General features: G+C 29.8%; 2 protein-coding genes across 2 annotated transcripts in view; both read left to right on the forward strand.

The window, feature by feature from the left end:
- The window catches only part of LOC135135940 (uncharacterized), a 75,452-nt gene that overhangs the window by 41,538 nt on the left and 14,966 nt on the right, over positions 1 to 18,948 (forward strand). The window lies entirely within an intron of this gene.
- On the forward strand, positions 5,504 to 6,481 carry LOC135135782 (protein mothers against dpp-like). Its single transcript, XM_064064902.1, has one exon. It carries the CDS (start codon positions 5,504 to 5,506, stop codon positions 6,479 to 6,481), a length of 978 nt encoding a protein of 325 aa, XP_063920972.1.

Consider the following 18,948-nt stretch of genomic DNA (forward strand, 5'->3'; position numbering starts at 1 on the left):
ATACGATTTAGACATTAAGAAATAAATTTAAAATTGCAAAAATTATACTAAAACAGCCTTAAATGTGTCTTGTATGTACGTACTTATCAGTATGTAGGCATTTTAACGCACAGCAACAATCGTTCTTGATGAGTAATGACTGATGACTACTGTAACACAGTAAATCCTCGAAATCGAAAATTTAAAACACTGAAAAATTCAAATATGGGAAAATTGTAAAATCGAGAAATCGAAACATAAAAAAAATCAAAAAAATTAAAATTGGAAAATCTAAAATTTAAAAATCGAGAAATTGAACAATCGGTTAATTCAAAAATCGAAACATCGAAAAATTGAAAAATCGAAAAATAAAAAAAAATTGGACAATCGAAAATTTAAAAATTCCGAAAATTGAAAAATTGAAATATAGAGAACAGAAAACTCAAAAAATCGAAAAAAATTAATAATTTCAAAAATTGAAAAGTTAAAATCACAAAATTGAACGAAATATCAAAAAATTAGGAAATTAAAAAATTGAGAAACAAAAAAGTCAAAAAAGCAGAGTCTAAAAATCGCAAACTTAAAAAATCGAAAAATTGAAAAATCAAAAACTTGAATAATCGAAAAATTGAAGAGCTGAAGAACTGAAAAATCGAAACTTTAGGAAGTGGAGAAATGGGAATATAAAAAAATAGATTAATTGAGAAATCCGAAAACTAAAAATTCAGAAACGTCAAAATTTGAAAAATAAAAAAATATTGAAGAACTAAAAAATCGAAAAATCTAAAATTTAAAACATTGAAAAGTTAAAATATCCTAAAACTGAAAAATGGAGAAATCCAAACATCAAAAAATCAAAAATAAAAATAAAAATAAAAATAAAAATCCAAAATTTAATAATCGAAAAACTGAAAAATCAACGAATCGAGAAGTCGAGAATTTAAAAAATTGGACAATTGAAAAATCGGATAAATCAAAAATCGAAACATCGAAAAATCGACAAACCGAAAAGCAAAAAATCGAAAAACCAACAAATCGAAAAATCGAAACATTGTAAAATTCAAAAATTGAGACATCGAGAAATCGAAAAATCAAAAGACAAAAAAAATCGAGGAGTCGAAAAATCGAGAAGTCGAAAAATCAAAAAATTGAGAAACCGAAGTAGGCCAAAATCGAAAAATCGAAAACTTAAATATGGAAAAATTGATAAAGCGAGAGATTGAATAATCAAAACATCGAAACATCCGAATCTCAATGAATTGAGATCTCAAAAAATTTAAACATTCGTAAATTTAAAAAATTAAAATATAGAACTGGAAACTCGAGAAACTGAAAAATCTAGAAATTTAAAAATTAAAATATGAAAAAGTTGAAAAATTAAGAAATTGAAATAAAAAACAAAAACTGAAAATCCAAAAATAAAAAGTAGAAAAATCTAGAAGTCGAAAAATGAAAGAATCGAAGTATTGAAAAATATCAAAACTGAAAGAAATATCAAAAAACTGAGAAATCGACAAACCAATAAAGCGAAGTCGAAAAATCGAAGAATTGAAGAACTGAAAAATCGAAACTTTGAGAAGTGGGAAAATCAAAAATAGATTAATTGAGAAATCAGAAAACTGAAAATTTAACGCAAAAATTTAAAAAATTCAAAAATTTAAATACTGAAGAACTGAAAAGTCAAAAAATCGAAAAAACTAAAATTTAAAACAATGAATAATTAAAATATCGCAAAATTGAAGAATCGAGAGATCCAATTCAATTTGAAAAATTGAAAAATCGGGGCATTGAAAAATTGGAAAATCCAGAAATTGAAAAGCTCTAAAGAAAAAAATCGAAAAATCGAGAAATCCAAAAATCGAAACATGGAAAAATTCAAAAACTTCGAGAAATCGAAAAATCGGAGGATCGAGAAATTGAGGAGTCGGAAGCCGAAAAGGAAAGTTAAAAATTGAAAAATTGAGAAATTGAACAATCAAAACAACGAAACATCTGAATTCGATAAATTGAGAAATTAAAAAATTGAATAATCGAAAAATTTTAAAAAAGAAAAACTGGAAAATCAAAAATTAAAATTCAAAAAATCGAAAAATTGAAAAATTGAAATATAGAAGAACTGAAAACTCGAGATATCGAAAAACCTAGAATTTTAAAAAATGAAATATTAAAACATCGAAAAGTTTAAAAATTGAGAAATCGAAGCATTAAACAGTCCCAGAATTGAAAAATCTAAAGTTTACAATAAATTGAAAATCCAAAAAGGAAAAAAGCGAGAAATCAAAAAAAATCCATCAATTCAAAAATCGAAAAGTCGAAAAATTGAAATATTGAAAAATTTCATAACTGAAAGAAATATTCAAAAAATTGAGAAATTAAAAAATTGGAAAATTGAGAAATCGAAAATCTAAAAAAGCAAAATTGAAAAATCGTAATCTTAAAAAATCGAAAAATTGAGGAATTGAAGATGTGAAAAATCGAAACTTTAGGATATCCAGAAATGGACAAATAAAAAAAATACTTTAGAAATCGGCAAACTGAAAATTTAGAAACGTGAAAATTTGAAAAATTGAAAAATCGAAATATTTAAAAACCGTAAAATTGAAGGGGACAAAAATTGAGAAATCGTATCATTGAAACATCGTAAGATTGAGAAATCGAAAAATAAAAAAATCGAGAAATAGAAAATTTAAGGAATGGAGGAATCGGAAAAGCCCAAAATTGAAATATTGAAAAATTGAGACATTTAAAGTTGAAAAATCGAGAAATCGACAAGCCGAAAAATCCCAATAGCGTATTTAGGTATAAATCACAAGATCAGGACTATTCTACTTTTTAAAATTTAAATACATAACATTATAAATTGGAAAATGTTATTTTTTTTTCCAAAAATCTTGACGTCTAAGGTGAAAACTCGACACGGATGCATAAACCGTAAACGGGGCGAAACTACAATTTTACTATTGTAAAATTTGGAGATTGCGTTATTTCATTGTTCGTGACAAATTTTGGAGAGTGTAATTTGATAATACAATTTGAAATGTAAATTTTATCATTCGGGAACATTAGGTATTAAATCGTTAAGATGTTCAAGAACTTTGTTATTCGTTGTAAAATCCAATGGTCGAAATGGGTTAGTTCTTCGTAGTGGATGTATTGTATCACATCAACTCTAACAAATATCGGTTTATAGATAAATCGCTTAAAGCCGACATTGGCCTGAGTGTGCTTTGGTCTGTAGATCAAACAAGTTCTCAGGCGACGAGAAATTGCACGTGGAGGGAGATTTCGGATTACAAATCGTGCCAAGAAAGACATATTTGGGAGAGATGGATTTTCAGGTGCTTGACTAGCGGTAATTTTAAATTGTTTGCTGTCGTTCGCGAAGTGAAGAACACAATTTCATTAAAATGATAATTATAAAATTATCATAATCACTATTGGTGTTAATTAACACAAAATGGCGCGCAAGTTATCAGTTGATTTCGTTAATAAATTCATAGAAACCTATATGGGATTTTTTCATGCCTTAGAAAATTAAAAAGTAAAAAATACAATAACAAAAATTTTAAAATGCGGTTTACGAAAAATTAGTTGACCTGTGCAAAGAAGAAAATTTTGGAAACGCTGACAAATATGACATCTTAAAAAAAATAACACTTGAAGAAGTGCTTTCGGCGTAATATTTTTGATGCTCACGTGAACAAAATACTCTATGTCAGTGTGCAGTGCGCAAAGAGTTAACTGTGCAGACTGCAGATCTAGCCGAAAATCCGAAAACCAAATCGCTGTGTGTAGGGCCAGCATAACGGAAGTAATAAATCATCCCATCGGTTGAAGAACGTTGGGTCGGTGCACTGATGTCGGTGTTATATCCCGAGAGGGGCCCAATACACCCAATAAAATGGAACAGACAAAATAAAGCTTCAAACATGATTATTTTTATACTAAAATTCTGAAGTTTATAAACTGCACATTTTATTTATTTATTTATTTATTTTATCTTGTTTTCGAACTATAATAAACATTTCAAACAATGTCTGTAACTTGTTTTAATGTAAATTATATTCATGTGGTTAACAAAATCAGATGTAATATTAGTGTGATTTTGACCTTATTCTAGATTTTATTACAGCAGAACGGCGTATCCTTTTTAAATTTTAGAAGTTACGGAAACTAGTTCAAGAAACAATTAGTTATCTCGTATTTTTGGAACAAAATCTACCAAAATGTCCGATAACAGCAATTGTTTTTCATAGAAACAAACAGTCTTCAAAGCAGCCTTTAACAACTCGATATTACAAACATGCCTCTTAAGTTCTTTATGCGTTTTTTTCTCTCTTGTAATTATTTGTAATGTTAACTCCGAAAGTTTATGTCATTCTGTTATTTACTTTGAACATATATTTTCTTTTTGTGTCAATATTTTTGTAACACCACGAATCTAAATTTTACTTAAAATCTTCTTTTACTTTAATCTTCTAAAACTAAACAATTATACCAGTTTAAAAACCCTTGGAAAGTTTCTGTCAGTCTTCAGATATAGTCAAATAAAAATATGCGTCAAATTCATTTAAATTCAATTCTTTCTTATCACGTTACAACGCGTTGCTTCATATTGTTTATGTCAAGTATATTTTCATGTTTTGTACATATATGTTTATACACATTACTGTTTACGGAACAATGTTAATTATGGATTTATGGATAACTCCTCGTATAAGAGCAGAGTGAAGAGTGTTTGCCTTTGCTAATGTTTGATGGCGCCATCTGATTTAGAGTAAAATAAACCTAATACGTTGGCTCACTGTAGTGAAAATGCGCGTTGACGAAAAATTTGTCCCACGCCCCCTGGATTCCTTGTCCTAAAGCTCACTATTTAAGCGAAGTAAAATTTGTATTAGGTTGTCCAACTATAATATACTTAAACAATGGTACAACGAAGCACCGTTATTCTATTTTATAACAAACGAAATGCAGCCTGTACCTGCACTGTACCGAGTTTGGCCTTGCCAGGCCCGACAGAAATCCGCTCTTTGACCAGTCCACCGTTTATTCGGAGATGAGCTATTTTGCTTTAACGTAATCGCACTGGCCACAAGCCCACAAGGCTGATGATCCCCACCTAAAGGTCTCCTCAGGTATGCAAGCAGGAGTTGTTCTAATTTGTATTTACAAATGGTAAGTGGAAGTGACAGGTGCCCAAGCTTAGACCAATTGAAGTTTGTTCCTTACTGAAGAAGTTCTGGTAAGTACCGTTATATTATTTGAGTGTTTGTGAGCTACGTGTGTACAACTGTGTAAAATGAACTATGAGAAGTTCAATCGTCCTAATAAAATTTTATATTATCAAAATTTCACTTTTGAAATTTTTTACTTTCGAACTTACATTAACAATGCAATCCTGTGTAGCTTTACAATGTTATTTTTTATACAACTGTAAAGTTTGAGCTTCTTATAATACAACACAATTTTTATACAGACGTAAATAAAACCACAATTTTCGTTTATTCTTTCAGATACCATCATGTCTGCGGAAGAATCTCATGACATCTATTCCGGTTGTCAGACTTTTGAAGCATTGAAATACGCTCTAGATTTCGAAAAAGCCATCGTTCAGGAGCGTATTCTCGAACTTGTCTCAAAAATCATCAATTCGGACAACCCTCCAACAACAAATTATGTTACTCCTTGCATAAACATCCCTCGGCGATTAACTTGTCTCGTCAACAACCCCAACCTCAGAATCTATGGACAACTGTGGCGATGGACACACACCCGTAAATTCTACGTAGAAAGAGAATTGACAAAATTTCAACCCGACAGAACGTGTTATTCAGCCATTCATGGTGAAATTTGCCTCAATCCATTACACTACCTGAAGAAAACCCGACCAACGTCAAACCTCGTATGGTATCCACCTCTTCATCCGTGGGCGACCATCGCGTATTACGAAAAGACTCGTAAGCTAGAAACTTTTCACTGTTTTCCACCTGAGATTCAGGTAAAGTGTAATACCGTGCCTGGACGAGCAGTAGGATGTTTCAGTTTGGACGGAATTCGAAACGAGTTACGAGGGGACGAAGTGACCAATACGAGAAGACAAATAGGGGAAGGAGTTTCTATATATTATGAGAATGGGCAGGTTTTTATGCAACTGTTGTCTGACTCGGACGTTTACATTGAATCGTTATATTATAATAGGGTTAAAAATGATAGAACACATACCCTTCATTCGTTACAGCCTTTTGATTTAACATCCATGAAACTGATGGATGATGACAGATTCCATATCTTATTGGATAAAGCGGTACAAGAAGGAGCTGAAGCGGTCTACGACCTTGCGAAGATTTTTACCGTACGAGTAGTTTTTGTGGACCACTGGAGGACGAATACACCGGTTACAAATTACAATTGTTGGATAGAGATACGATTATGTAGACAGATGAAATGGATAAACAACGCTTTGCGACAAATGGGAGCCCCATATAAACTCCATTACTAACATGTTTTTAATAATCTAAATAGCTGCAATTTTGTAATAAAAGTTTTATTTGTTGTAATGTCTACTTTTTGGAATTACATTTTTTGTGTGGTGAATGGTGCTATTATTAGCCAAGAAAAGAAAAAAAAATGGTCGAAAATTTCCCTCGCACCTGAAAAGTACAATGAAACATAGCCAGCATTTTCGAGTTGAGTTTTTCTAACACAATTTTGTGATGACGTCAACAACATTTTTCTAAGGACGAGTATTTTAACTTGGATTGTTTTAATTAACAATTTACCAGGCTTAGATAGGATTTTTTCGGTAAATTTTGAGCTGAGGTCATCAATTTTTTGACGTTTATAAACAGATACATTTTGATTAATAAATTACCATGCTTACAATAACTTCAAAACGTCTACAAGATTTCAAAGTATTCAGTTTTGTAATTCTTGATTTAATCAATAAAATAAATTGACTCAGTCATTAATTTATTTGAAGCACCCCGTATATGCAAATCTTAAAAATTGGTCGAAAGTTGTTTCAGACAGAACTTCTGTCGCTCCTGAAGTACAATAAAACATACCCAGCGTTTTTGAGTTGAGTTTTTCTTTACACAATGTTGTGACGACGTCATAAACATTTTTGGCAAGGATATGTATATCAATTTTCACACGACTTTTTCAAAGATGAAATTTTCCATTATGTATTCCTTATGCAACTTTCGACCCATTTTCGATGATTTTCGAAATTTAAATAAATACATTTTCTTGTAGATTTTGGGCCGCAGAAGTCACTTCTGGCTTCATTTCTTCTATAACTTAAACTGTTTTTCCAGAATCGCCCACTGAAATGTAACAATTTTTAAAAATGTCGAAAAATTCGAATTTCGCACCGAATTTGTCGAAAATATTGCTCCGTTACCACCAACACACTAAATTTTTGGAATCAGCATTTTGAGATCTATGTTCCTGAATTTTTTCACAATTTTAAGACAAATGTTTTAAAAGGGAAATTTTTTCAATGGCTTCAAATTTCGGCCAATTTTTGACATTTTCGAATCTTAACTAAATACATTTTCTTGTAGATTTCGAGCTCTAGAACTCACTTCAGGCCTCGTTTCTTTGATATATCGAAATTTGTAGAAATTTTCAAAAGTTTACATTTCGTACCGATTTTTTCGAAAATGTTGCTCCGTGACCATCAACAAGCTATATTTTTGGATTCAGCATGTCGTGATCTACGTTCTTGATTTTTTTTGCAATTTTTAGATCACTTTTTTAAAAGTGAAATTTTTTCATTGGTTCTTCAAATTTCGGCCAATTTTTTACATTTTCGAAAATTAACTAATTAGATTTTCTCGTAGATTTCGAGCTCTAGAACTCACTTCGGGCCTCGTTTCTTCGATAACTTCAACCTTTTCTCCAGAATTAGTTAATTAATTCAGTGCATTGAAATATCGCAATTTTTAAACATTTCAAAAAATTCAATACAGCACATCCAGAAAGAAGAGGCCAATTATTTTATAATTCAGGAGACTCTTTTACTAGAAATTATTTAGCTAATTTTCACAGGAATTGAGAATTTATTTTCTTCTTACCTTTAGTTTACACAGTGATTTGTTATAAGATCCTAATATACTGAAGTCGGTAACTGAAAATTCTACATTTAGTTTAGTTGCTGTATTTGTAGCAGTATACAAGTGGTTACAGTTTGTGGTCATTTTATCAATCTAAAAATTTATCTGTTCATTAGAATACTGCGTTTATACAACCAGGTATGTACGTTTGTATATATTTCACAAGATAAATACCTATACAGTAGAAACTTAAAAATTATAAAAAGTTGTAACAAGATTTTTTCTGTAAATAGTATAGATTAATCATATCTTCTATGTTTATTGCTAACTTAGGGGAAATATGTTATGACACACACGTTACATCTTTCAAATAAAATAGAAGTAGATTTTGCATTTTGGGAATACAAATTTTTACATAAAACTTTTAAAATGATTTCTTGTTTGAGAGTCGTCATTGTCATTTTCTTAAACAGGAACTCTATAGTTAGTGGAAAAAACTTTTTTAATTTTAATCGCCACACTCGCATAATATTTTAAAATACATTATTTGGTAAAAAATATAGTATAATCAAAAATGTATGTTCATATATAGCCTCCATAGAAAAACTTTCAAAAATGTTCACTCTTCAAAATATATTACTAAGGAACATATATATTATTACCAAATGCAAGGCCAGTTGCACATAACGAAAAGGAATGTTTGTATTTTTGCCATTTGCACACTCAAATGGGTTAAAATCACGTATGTTCCATATGACGAAGAATTTTGTAAAAAAATGGTTTTAAAACTCTAAAAATTGTATTATGGATGCGTTCTTCCCGAACTTGTTGATCCCAGGAGACGTAGGGGATTATCTATTCGAAATCCTGAATATATTTTAAAAGCACACAGAGAAAAAAGTCACTAAAGTTAAAAAACAACTCTAATTTTAAGTTTAATAAAACTGATGGTTATTTTTTTGTTGCATTAATTCGTTATTACTAATTTTATAAATGCAACATCTTTTTAAAATATCATTCTTTGTTTTTCGGAAAGTTTGGTCGAAATCAGTTTCGAGCGATTTTTTTAACACTCTATTTATCCGTCTATCTATAAGCCTGCCTGTCTAATTTATTTACTTATTAAATTACTCCTATATACTATTATGTATAGATTATTTGCTCGTTTTGAAAATATTTAATATAATAAATCTGTTATCTCTAAAATGGTAGTTTCATTGTCTGTTATTCTACTGTTTTAGCTTGATTAAAATAATTTTTAAATTAAAAATTCCTTTGCTACGTACTTTGTAAAGTTACATCAACAATCTTTTTTCTTATAATTTAGAGGTTGATAACGTGATGAGTGTTTATCTTTGAAAAATCATCCCTTTTGAGGGCAGGTCCTGTTTACTAACGTCAACGCACCAATTAAACCGTCGCGTCGCTGGCGTAGCAGCTCTCCTTTCTACCCTTGTCCTCTCGCCAACCCTGTGCTCAGTGTGCAGCTTTCAGTTTCGGGTTTCGGTTTGGCTTGAATACAGTTAAAACTCGTTGTGCTCACATGTCTTCTAGTATTAATTGTCTAACAATATCTGTTGTATTAGTGTTAAATGCAGCGACTTTTAATTATAAAATGGTGTTTCGGGCTAAATACAATTGCACATTCACTTTTCACACAATGAAGGGAACAGCGAAGTTTTGAGGTGAGTGTTTTAAGCCATTCAAGTTTTCACTTTTTTTACTACCAACATATATATATGTTACCTTCTTTTATTCTTGTAGACATTCACAATAAAAGTAAATGTAACGGTTACGATGGCATCTTAAAAATTCAAAACTGAAAAAAGTATGTAGAGATTAATAAATTGAAAATCATATGTTGCTGTTGGTTGATTATGTTCAGAAGGATGGAATAAAAGCGACAAGAACAATTAATCACTCATCTAAATATAAAAACGGTTAAGACTTTTTAAAATCCAATACGTTTTATAAGTACCTAACTAGCTGTTGTCGGCAGCTCCATTTGCGAACTTTCAAAGTCTATTTTAAATCGTTAGGGGTTGACTTTCCAATTTTTTTTCTTGCTGGGTGCTTACATTATAAATTTCCAAATAATAATACGTTAGTAACTATATTTATTATTAATTTTTTGTCTTAAAATTTCGCTTAAATTGAATGATTAAATTTTGCTAATATTCTTAACACGCGTAAAACTTTTTTCTATTATACTTACTCACAATATGGTTCTTGTAATGTTATGTTGGGAGCCTAATGTCTTAAAGTAAGGGTTTTTCTTTAAATAATAATACATTTTCAACAAAAATTATCGCATCGAATGATCCAAACAATTCGACACGGTGTTATTGAATGTATTTTAGTTTTCGCTACTGTTAGGGCAACGTTTTTGTTGTCAAATTTCTATTATTTTGGAGTACCTACCTTCTTAATTTTTTTTTTTAATCTTGTACATTTCGGTATGGCATTAATGGACACAAATTATTTTTCTATCTATCTATTTAAAATCTAATATATTAAAAATAATTCATCACACGTACTATTGTTTTCCAAACAATTTTAAATGTTAGAATGATTTTTACTTCACGTTTTCTTGTTGTTAATTTTAGTAATATCGTTTAGATTTTGAAAAGTTAATCAAAATTTCTCATGGTGTCCATCAATAATTTGGTGGTGCCATCTCACAGTTCTGGCTGATAAATCCTGTTTAAATTTTATAAAATAAGACTCTTACTAAGAATTATCCTTGTGGGTTATTAATGTTCCCATATTATTTATCTTGGACCTTTTTGGGGACAAATTCCAAATTTCATAATATGCGATTTATCTTGGAAAGTGCAAAACCGATTACACTCTGAAATCTTTGGGCGTGTTAACGTTATCTTAACACTGTAAATCGCTAATCAAAATGTAATGTTTTTCTTTTCCAAATGTACAAAAGACAATTTATACACACACATATTTTTAGAAGTACTGAGGTATAAAAAAAATGAATAAAGCAATTTATTTTGTTGATTAAATTAGAAAAGATTTGTCTCATTTACCTGGATTTCTAGGAGTGCCTTACGATTGACACATGTATAATTAATCCAAATACATATTTAAATATCTTTATCCCTACTAAAAAACTGAACACGTCTTACAAAATTTTATTAAGGAAAATTATTTTGTTGTGAAAAACTCACTTGAAATGTAAGCATAGCATACCTCTTCACCTATAGCTCAACAATCCACACTTTTAATTGTAATTTATAGGAGTTATCATAAAAAATAAATTCGCAAAATCAGATTTAATAATGTAACTAGGAAACTGAATTTAATTTGTTTAATTGTAGTTCAGTGTAGTAATTTTTTATTCTAGATAACATTTTTGTTTTTGTTCTAAATAATTGAATCCTTCCATTTCTCTACTTGTTTTGAAACAATTTAAAATAAAATCACTTGCCATGACTGAGTTTTCCCAGAATAAATCCTATCTAAAATGTACAAAATATGATGAGTCTGTACTTGTGATTTATCATTCCATTCATATTTTTTGGATTTGCATATACAGGCTGACTCAAAATGAGCATGCAGTCGTCACGTTTTCGACAGCGAGGGAAGTACTGTCTAAACTTTTTAGACCAATTTTTTACTTCCCGAGCGTAAGCCATGAAAGTATTGTAATCGAGTCCGTCGGTCAACTATCTACTTTTACGTTTTCTCGACCTTTCGTGACCCCTAAAGTACGAAGAAACAGGTCTTCCGTTTCCGTCTGTCTGTCTGTCTGTCCGTCAGTCTGCTGTTCCGATTTTTATTAGACAATTAATCTTCAAAAGTACTTTGTGATCTATTGTCAAAGTTAGGACTATCATGTAGATTGCAAAACGCTAGCAACAAAAGTATAATACAAAATTTTGCAATTTAATTTTAAATTTGTAAAACTGAATACTTTGAAATTTTGCAGACGTCTTGAAGTTATCATAAGCGTGGTAAATTTTTGGTCAAAATGTATTTGTTCATCCCCCATGAATGACTCAATTAATTTATTTTGTTGATTAAGGATTGCAAAGCTGAATATTTTAAAATCTTGTAGACGTTTTGAAGTTATTGTAAGCATGGTAACTTTTTAATCAAAATGTACAACTTTAGACCAATTTTTTGATTTATCGATTGATCAATTTTTGGGTTTTGGGATTTTTCAATTTTCCGATTATTAAATTTCTTGATTATTTTATTTTTCGTTTTCTATATTTTCCGATATTTCAGTTTTACGATTTTTTAATTTTTCGAATCTTCAGTTTCTAGATTTTTAAATTTTCCAATTGTTTAATATTTAAGTGCTTGGTGTTTCTTAATTTCTAATTTTCTATCAATCGATTTTTTGATTGTTCGAATCCACGATTTTTCGACTATTAGATGTTTTGATTTTTCGATATTTTTCATTTCGCGATTGCCCAATATTTCCCTGTTTCGTTGTCTCGACTTCTCAGTTTTTCGATTTTCATATTTTAGATTGTTTCTCGAGTTTTCGAATTCTCGATTTTTTAATTTCTCCCTATCTCAGTTTTTCGATGTCCCAGTTTTGAGATTTTTCAGTTTTCTATTCTTCAATTTTTCTTGGATTTTAAGATTTTTCGATATTCGAGTTTTAGGATTTTTTAATTTTCGAATCTTCAGTTTTTAGATTTTTAAATATTTCGGTGTTTCTAAATTTTCAATTTTTCTGCATTTCAATTTTTCGACTTTTCGACCTTTTGACTATTAGATTTCTCAATTTTTGGATATTTTGATTCTCCAATATCTCCATTGCTCAATTTTTCGATGTTTCAGCATCTCAGCTTTTCAATTTCGCGATTTTCGATTCTTCCTCGACTTTTCAATTTCTCGATTTTGAAATTTTTCGATGACTCAGTTTTTCTTTTTCAATTTTGGGATTTTTGAGTTGTTATGAATCTTCAATATTTTGTTACGTTAATTTCTTCAATTTCTCGGTTTTTTATTTTACGGCTTTTGAAGTTTAAATTTTTTGGTTTCTTAAATTTTAGATTTTTCGATTTCTTGATTTCTCCTATTTTGATTTTTCAGTTTTTCGATCTCCCAATTTTTTGGTTTTTAAATTTTTCAGTTTTATCTTTTTTTCAATTTTTTGACTTAAAAACTAAAGAACGGAAAAACTGTAAAATCAAGAATGCGATAATTCGAAAGTTTTCAAAATCGAAGAATTGAAAAACTGAAAGTCGAAAAATTGAAAAGGATAAAAATTGAAAATCTGAATATCGAAAATTTGACAAATCAGGTCAGATCAAGTCGAAATTAAAAAAATTTGAACATCGAAAGACCGAAAACTTGCTAAATGGAAAAATCGAAAATTTGAAATTTGCAATATCGAAAGGTCGAAAAATAGAAATAACGCGAAACCGAAACATCGAAAAATTGATACATTAAAAGATCGAGAAGTCGGAAATTCGAGGAAAAATCTAATATTAAAATATCAAAAAACTGAAAAATACAGAAACCAAAACATTCCCAAAATAGAAGTGCCGAAAAGTTGAGAAATAGAAAAATCGAAGTGGTAATTTAAAAAAATTAAAAAATCGTAAAATGGAAAAACTGAATAATCGATGAATGGGAATTTTAAAAAAATGAAAACCTGAAAAATCGAAAAACTGAAAAACTCAACAAACGGGAAATTGAGAAGTCGAAAGATCTTAAATTAAAAAAAAACGGATTGAGTAATGGAAAAATTGAATAATCAAAGAATTGAAAAATCAAACATCAAAGAATTCGTAAATCGAAAAGTCGAGAAAATTCGGAACATCGAGAAAGGGAAACATTCAAAGATCCAGAAAAAGTCGACTTCGACTTTGTGGAGGTAAAAAACAAACATCTCAAAATCAAATTCCATACTTTTTCAACGGAACGGGATTTATTGGGCTTTACTTCAAGGACGAGGAAAGTTCTGTCGAAACAACGATCGACCAATTTTTTCTATAAATCATTGTTTAATTTCATCTACCAGCTCCTCTCTTAAGTCTTAACACGAAGTTTCATAGAATTGTTTTTTTATTCGTTTCTACAAGTGCCGCTGTTTAAATGTTATTCGTAGGCATCGGCTTGGAAGGCATCATTTATGCCGCACGCAGCGATGTAACCGGAAACGCGGAGAGATTATCAGAAGTAATAAATTGCACACCAATGACTCAGAAAACGCTGGATGGATGCTACCCAGAAAGAAACTGCAATAAAAGTTCGCAAAGAGAACGGACAGTGATGTTTTATTAAAGGCGATTTCAACGTTTCTGTTGAAAATTCGCATTTCAAATGGCTTTTACGAATGTGACATTTGAGACTTATTAATGAGTAGTGACAAGGCTAATGCCAACCTAAATACTAAAATTATTGTTTCTAAAAAAAAATTAATTGTAGAAAAACAGTACATAAAATTATGTACTTAAAATACGAGCAAAATATGCCGCATAAACTCGAAAATAAGTCATTTCCTTTCACATTTTATGATGTAAGTACATATATGTACATATATCGTTACTGAAAATTTATTGAAATATAATTTAATATAATATTAAAAAAATTTTAATATAAGTTAAAAAATAAAAATATATGTATGGTGTGAAAATAAAATCAACAAGCGTGCTTTGCGTATGTTGCAAGAGAGTTTTTCCATTATAAAATATTGTAATTGGAACATGCTGAATAAGCTGTAATGCACTTCAAGGCAAAGGAAGTTCTGTTTAAACAAACTTAAACTTAAACTAAATAACCGACATTTTTATGATTCCGTTTCCATTTTTTGTAGCAACAAATATAGTGTTACAGTATACAGTGTGTCCGAATTTACTGCGAAAAATGTCAGACTAATATGTAACAAATTATTAATATGAAGGGCAATAAAGAAGAAAATGAAAGGTTAAAAAAAAGTATAAAAAAACAATTAAATAACTAGGAAAATTTATATTTCATCATTTGAACAGCCGCTAACGTTGTGTTAATTTTTACAGACTTCATTCTCAGGTTCGAATTGTGTCATTTTCTAATTGTCAATATTCGTCACTGCTGACTGGATCAAGCAACTGATCTCTTAATAAAAAAAATACTACTTTCCGTTGACCTGCAAAATAATTTTTTTAAATAAAGATTTATTTTTGTTAAAAATATGGCTCTAATGTATGATTTAATATATTATCTCAAAAAGTTTCTCGTTTCAAGTTCAAAACTTTTTATAATCAAACAAGGAAATTATGGCCCTTCATTTTAGTCTGGTCTACCCAAGCGTATTATGGAAACCAACAGGAAGGGGGCGGAGCAGCTTAATACCCTTGGCTGTCTGATACCGACAATACTTTTGCGCGCCAGAGAAGGAATTATTTACAAGTTTAATAAATCCCCTTTACTTGAGTACCTACTTGTAAACTAATAAAATTTTATGGCCCTATTAGTGTCATAAATGACACTAAATTGAAACCTAGAAGGATCGACAATGTCGGACATCTCCTCATCGATTCTTCAAGGCCACAGTGAAATTTGGCTAAATTTCACATCAATTTCCAAAAAAAAGGGGAAATCCTCCCAAAGTGGTTTAAAATGTGCTTAAATACTCTACTCAACATTTACTCAGTAATGTCACAAAAAGTGGCAAGATTATAATTTTTCTGTCACATAGGTTATTATTATCAAAATATTTACAGCGCAGGGTTGGGGGAATATTTATTGTTTAGGCTATTTTCAAGTTTTCTCGATGTTTCATGGCGCTCAGATTTGGAAAAATAGGTCTCCCGTTTCCGCCTGTTGCCTGTTCTATGTCAATTTTTATTAGACAGACAGTCTTCGAAACTACCGGACCGATTGTTGCCAAATTTTAATGTATGTTAGAAATATCGTGTAGATGGTAAAACGCTAACCAAACTTTGTCTAATCATTCCTACCTCAGTGGGTGGTAATAAAGGAAAACATGTATTTTTTGTTGGAAGAATTATAACTTTTACAATAAATATAACATATTATAGTAGGTTTTGATATAATATTAAACTTTTCTGATACTAATTTAAATATGTACTTTATAAAACTTTTGATTTGCACTTTCGGTTTGCTCTTATTTATTGCGTAATTCTGAACCATATAAAAGCAACATCAAAATTTATTAAACATTGCATAGGCCAGTGCCGAAGCCTTTGAAAATGGTAAAAAGTGAAAAAAATTAGAACAGGATGATACCCTTTGGAAAAGGAAGCAAATATAACAAAAATAAAAGGAAAAATAATTTACGGGCGATCTGAGGTCGGGAAGAGGAAGAGGGTGAGCTTTTAAGGGTAGAAAACGGTTTATCATGATTTCCTGCAAAACTACAAGTCCTATCGCAAAAACTTAAATGGCAAAGTTGTAGGTAATAAAAAGATCTACAACTTTTGTATTTACACTGTCTTTATATAACCTCAAAATTTATGCAAAAAATGCAAATAACCGAGTTTTTGTTTTTTATTTTTATCTCCCACAAAAAAAATGTTCACGAAATTTGGTGAAAACTTACCTATTTATGTCCCAAACTCACTTTAATTTTTTTGATCCAAAATATTTATTTTTTTCTCTTATTTTCATTTAATATCGAAAAACCACCCTAATTTTCAATCGAAAATTCTCGCGTTAAAATATTTACTTTTTTAAAAAAATCGGTGTGCTTTTTGTTCGCTGAAGTCTCTACTTTCTGATGGTGTAAAAAAATTTACATTAATATGGCAAATTTTCACAGGAAATGCAAAAAAAACGAAAAAACTCGAATTCAAAAATTGGTTTTTTAATTATTATGTAAAATTTGAAACTATTTATTAAAATGTACTCGAAAAACGTAAGATTCCATGTTACATTGATAAATTAAAAAAAAATGCAAATCGAAATATATTACTATAATTAACAACCAAATAAGTTCATAAACTTAATACTTTATAAGACATCTACAATATTTTGTTAAAGTTGTAGGATAATTTTTAAATTATATGCATAGGTGCCTATTTATTGCTATTTTAAGACAATTTACATACTTGAACGGCCTGCGGAAAATTTTAGCCCATCAGAAGAATGAACAACATCGTTTATAAAAATACACGTGCAGGCTGAGTTACTTGAAGAGAATCGTGACGAATTGACTTATTTAAAAGAAACTTTTGGCGTCTACAGTTACAAGGATTTTCCTGTAAACAAGCAGAAGAAGATGCTGATGCTGACATAATTAAGATCTCGATAGAAACTGCCGGAGATACTAATAATAAAACTGTCATAGTTGTGGGTCAAGATACTGATCTGGATTTGTAAAAAAAAATGAATAAAGAATTTATTTTGTTGATTAAATTAAAAATTATTTATCTGATTTACCTAAATTTCCGGAAATACATTACTATTGATACAAGTATAATAACATTGTATCTACTGAAATACATATTTAGATATTTTTATGCCTACTAAAATGCTGAACATGTCTTACAAAATTTTGTTACGGAAAATTTGCTGGAACATGCTTGTTGTCTAATAATGGATACTACTTTGATTTTAATAATAATTATTATAAAAATAATAATACTTTATTGATTCCAACAGTTAAAAAACCCAATTACAAGAACTATTGTTCAAAATAACATTGATGCTTATGCGAACTATAGATAAATAAATATATTGTTATTATAGAATCTGGATTTGTTTCATTGCACTTCAGGGACGCAGGAAGTTGCCCTAAAAATGTTTAAGACCAATTTTTAAATATTAGGCCACTGGATGGAAATACTTTTCTCTTTAGTTTAAAAATAACAAGTTATGGCATCAATAAAACCATTTACTAAAAATTCGTATGAGGGCATTTAGTTTTCAAAGCAATGAAACATCCGGACCTGTAATTCTTGTCGGCCTTCATACTTATATTTGTGAAGAAGCAATAAATCCCCCAAATAAAAGCGACAAAAAAATCTGGAAGGACTGGACTGTGACATCTTTTTGCGTCTTTAATTTGTCTGATCAAGAATTCAAATCGATAGTTCAGTCAGGTCGGATATTTCAGTTCTTTGTGAAGTTGAAAGATTTCAACTGCTTTAATTCCTAAACTTAACACAGCAGGACACTTTTAAACTTGATCTTTTTGTTGCCGAGTGCAATATGTTTTAATAATAATAATTGGTGTTTGTTGTTAATTTTTTATTTATTTTTTGATCAACGTCATGTTTTCAAACTACGTTTGCAAGTATTTGGAGGAACACCGGAAATTTTGTTGGATAAATTCTATCTCAAATGTGTAAAATATCTCTACACTTTTGTGGTTTATCAGTTCATTCATATTTTTCACAATTGAGAAGTTACTTTAAAAACATAAATTGATGTGTTTTTGTACTTTTTGTTATAAATATAAAGTCTTATCACTATCAGGTTATCACAACATTTTGAAACAAAAAACTCACTTCAAATTATGTATAGCATGCTCCTTTACCTATTTGTAGGGGTTTTCGTAAAAAAATAAATTCGCAGAATCAGATTTGAGGATTTAACTAGAAAACTAAATTTGTTTAATTATAGTTCAGTGGCGAGGGTTTTTTTTGTCTAGGTAACATTTTTATTTTTGTTCTAAATAACTGAATCTATCTTCCAGCTGAGAAATGCATTTTTTGTTCCTTGCATTTTTGTGCTGAGTTTTCTTCCCAGTTTTTAACACATAACTGTAACTTATTTATTTACGTTATTAACTGCCATTTTCAGATACAATTCTCATTTCTACTTTACCATTCCCAACATGTATTTTGAAAATTTTATTTTAATTTACAATCTGTACCACATAATATTTAAACCAGTCCGGAAGCTGGGAATAACCGCATACAAAATCAATTAATTCATTACATTTAGCTCAGAAAAATAGGAAAACAAAATGAATTTCTTTACATTA

The sequence above is a fragment of the Zophobas morio genome, unplaced genomic scaffold, assembly GCF_036711695.1.
Source record: "Zophobas morio isolate AGI-343-1 ecotype UQ-CSIRO unplaced genomic scaffold, CSIRO_AGI_Zmor_V1 ptg000025l, whole genome shotgun sequence".
NCBI lineage: Eukaryota > Metazoa > Arthropoda > Insecta > Coleoptera > Tenebrionidae > Zophobas > Zophobas morio.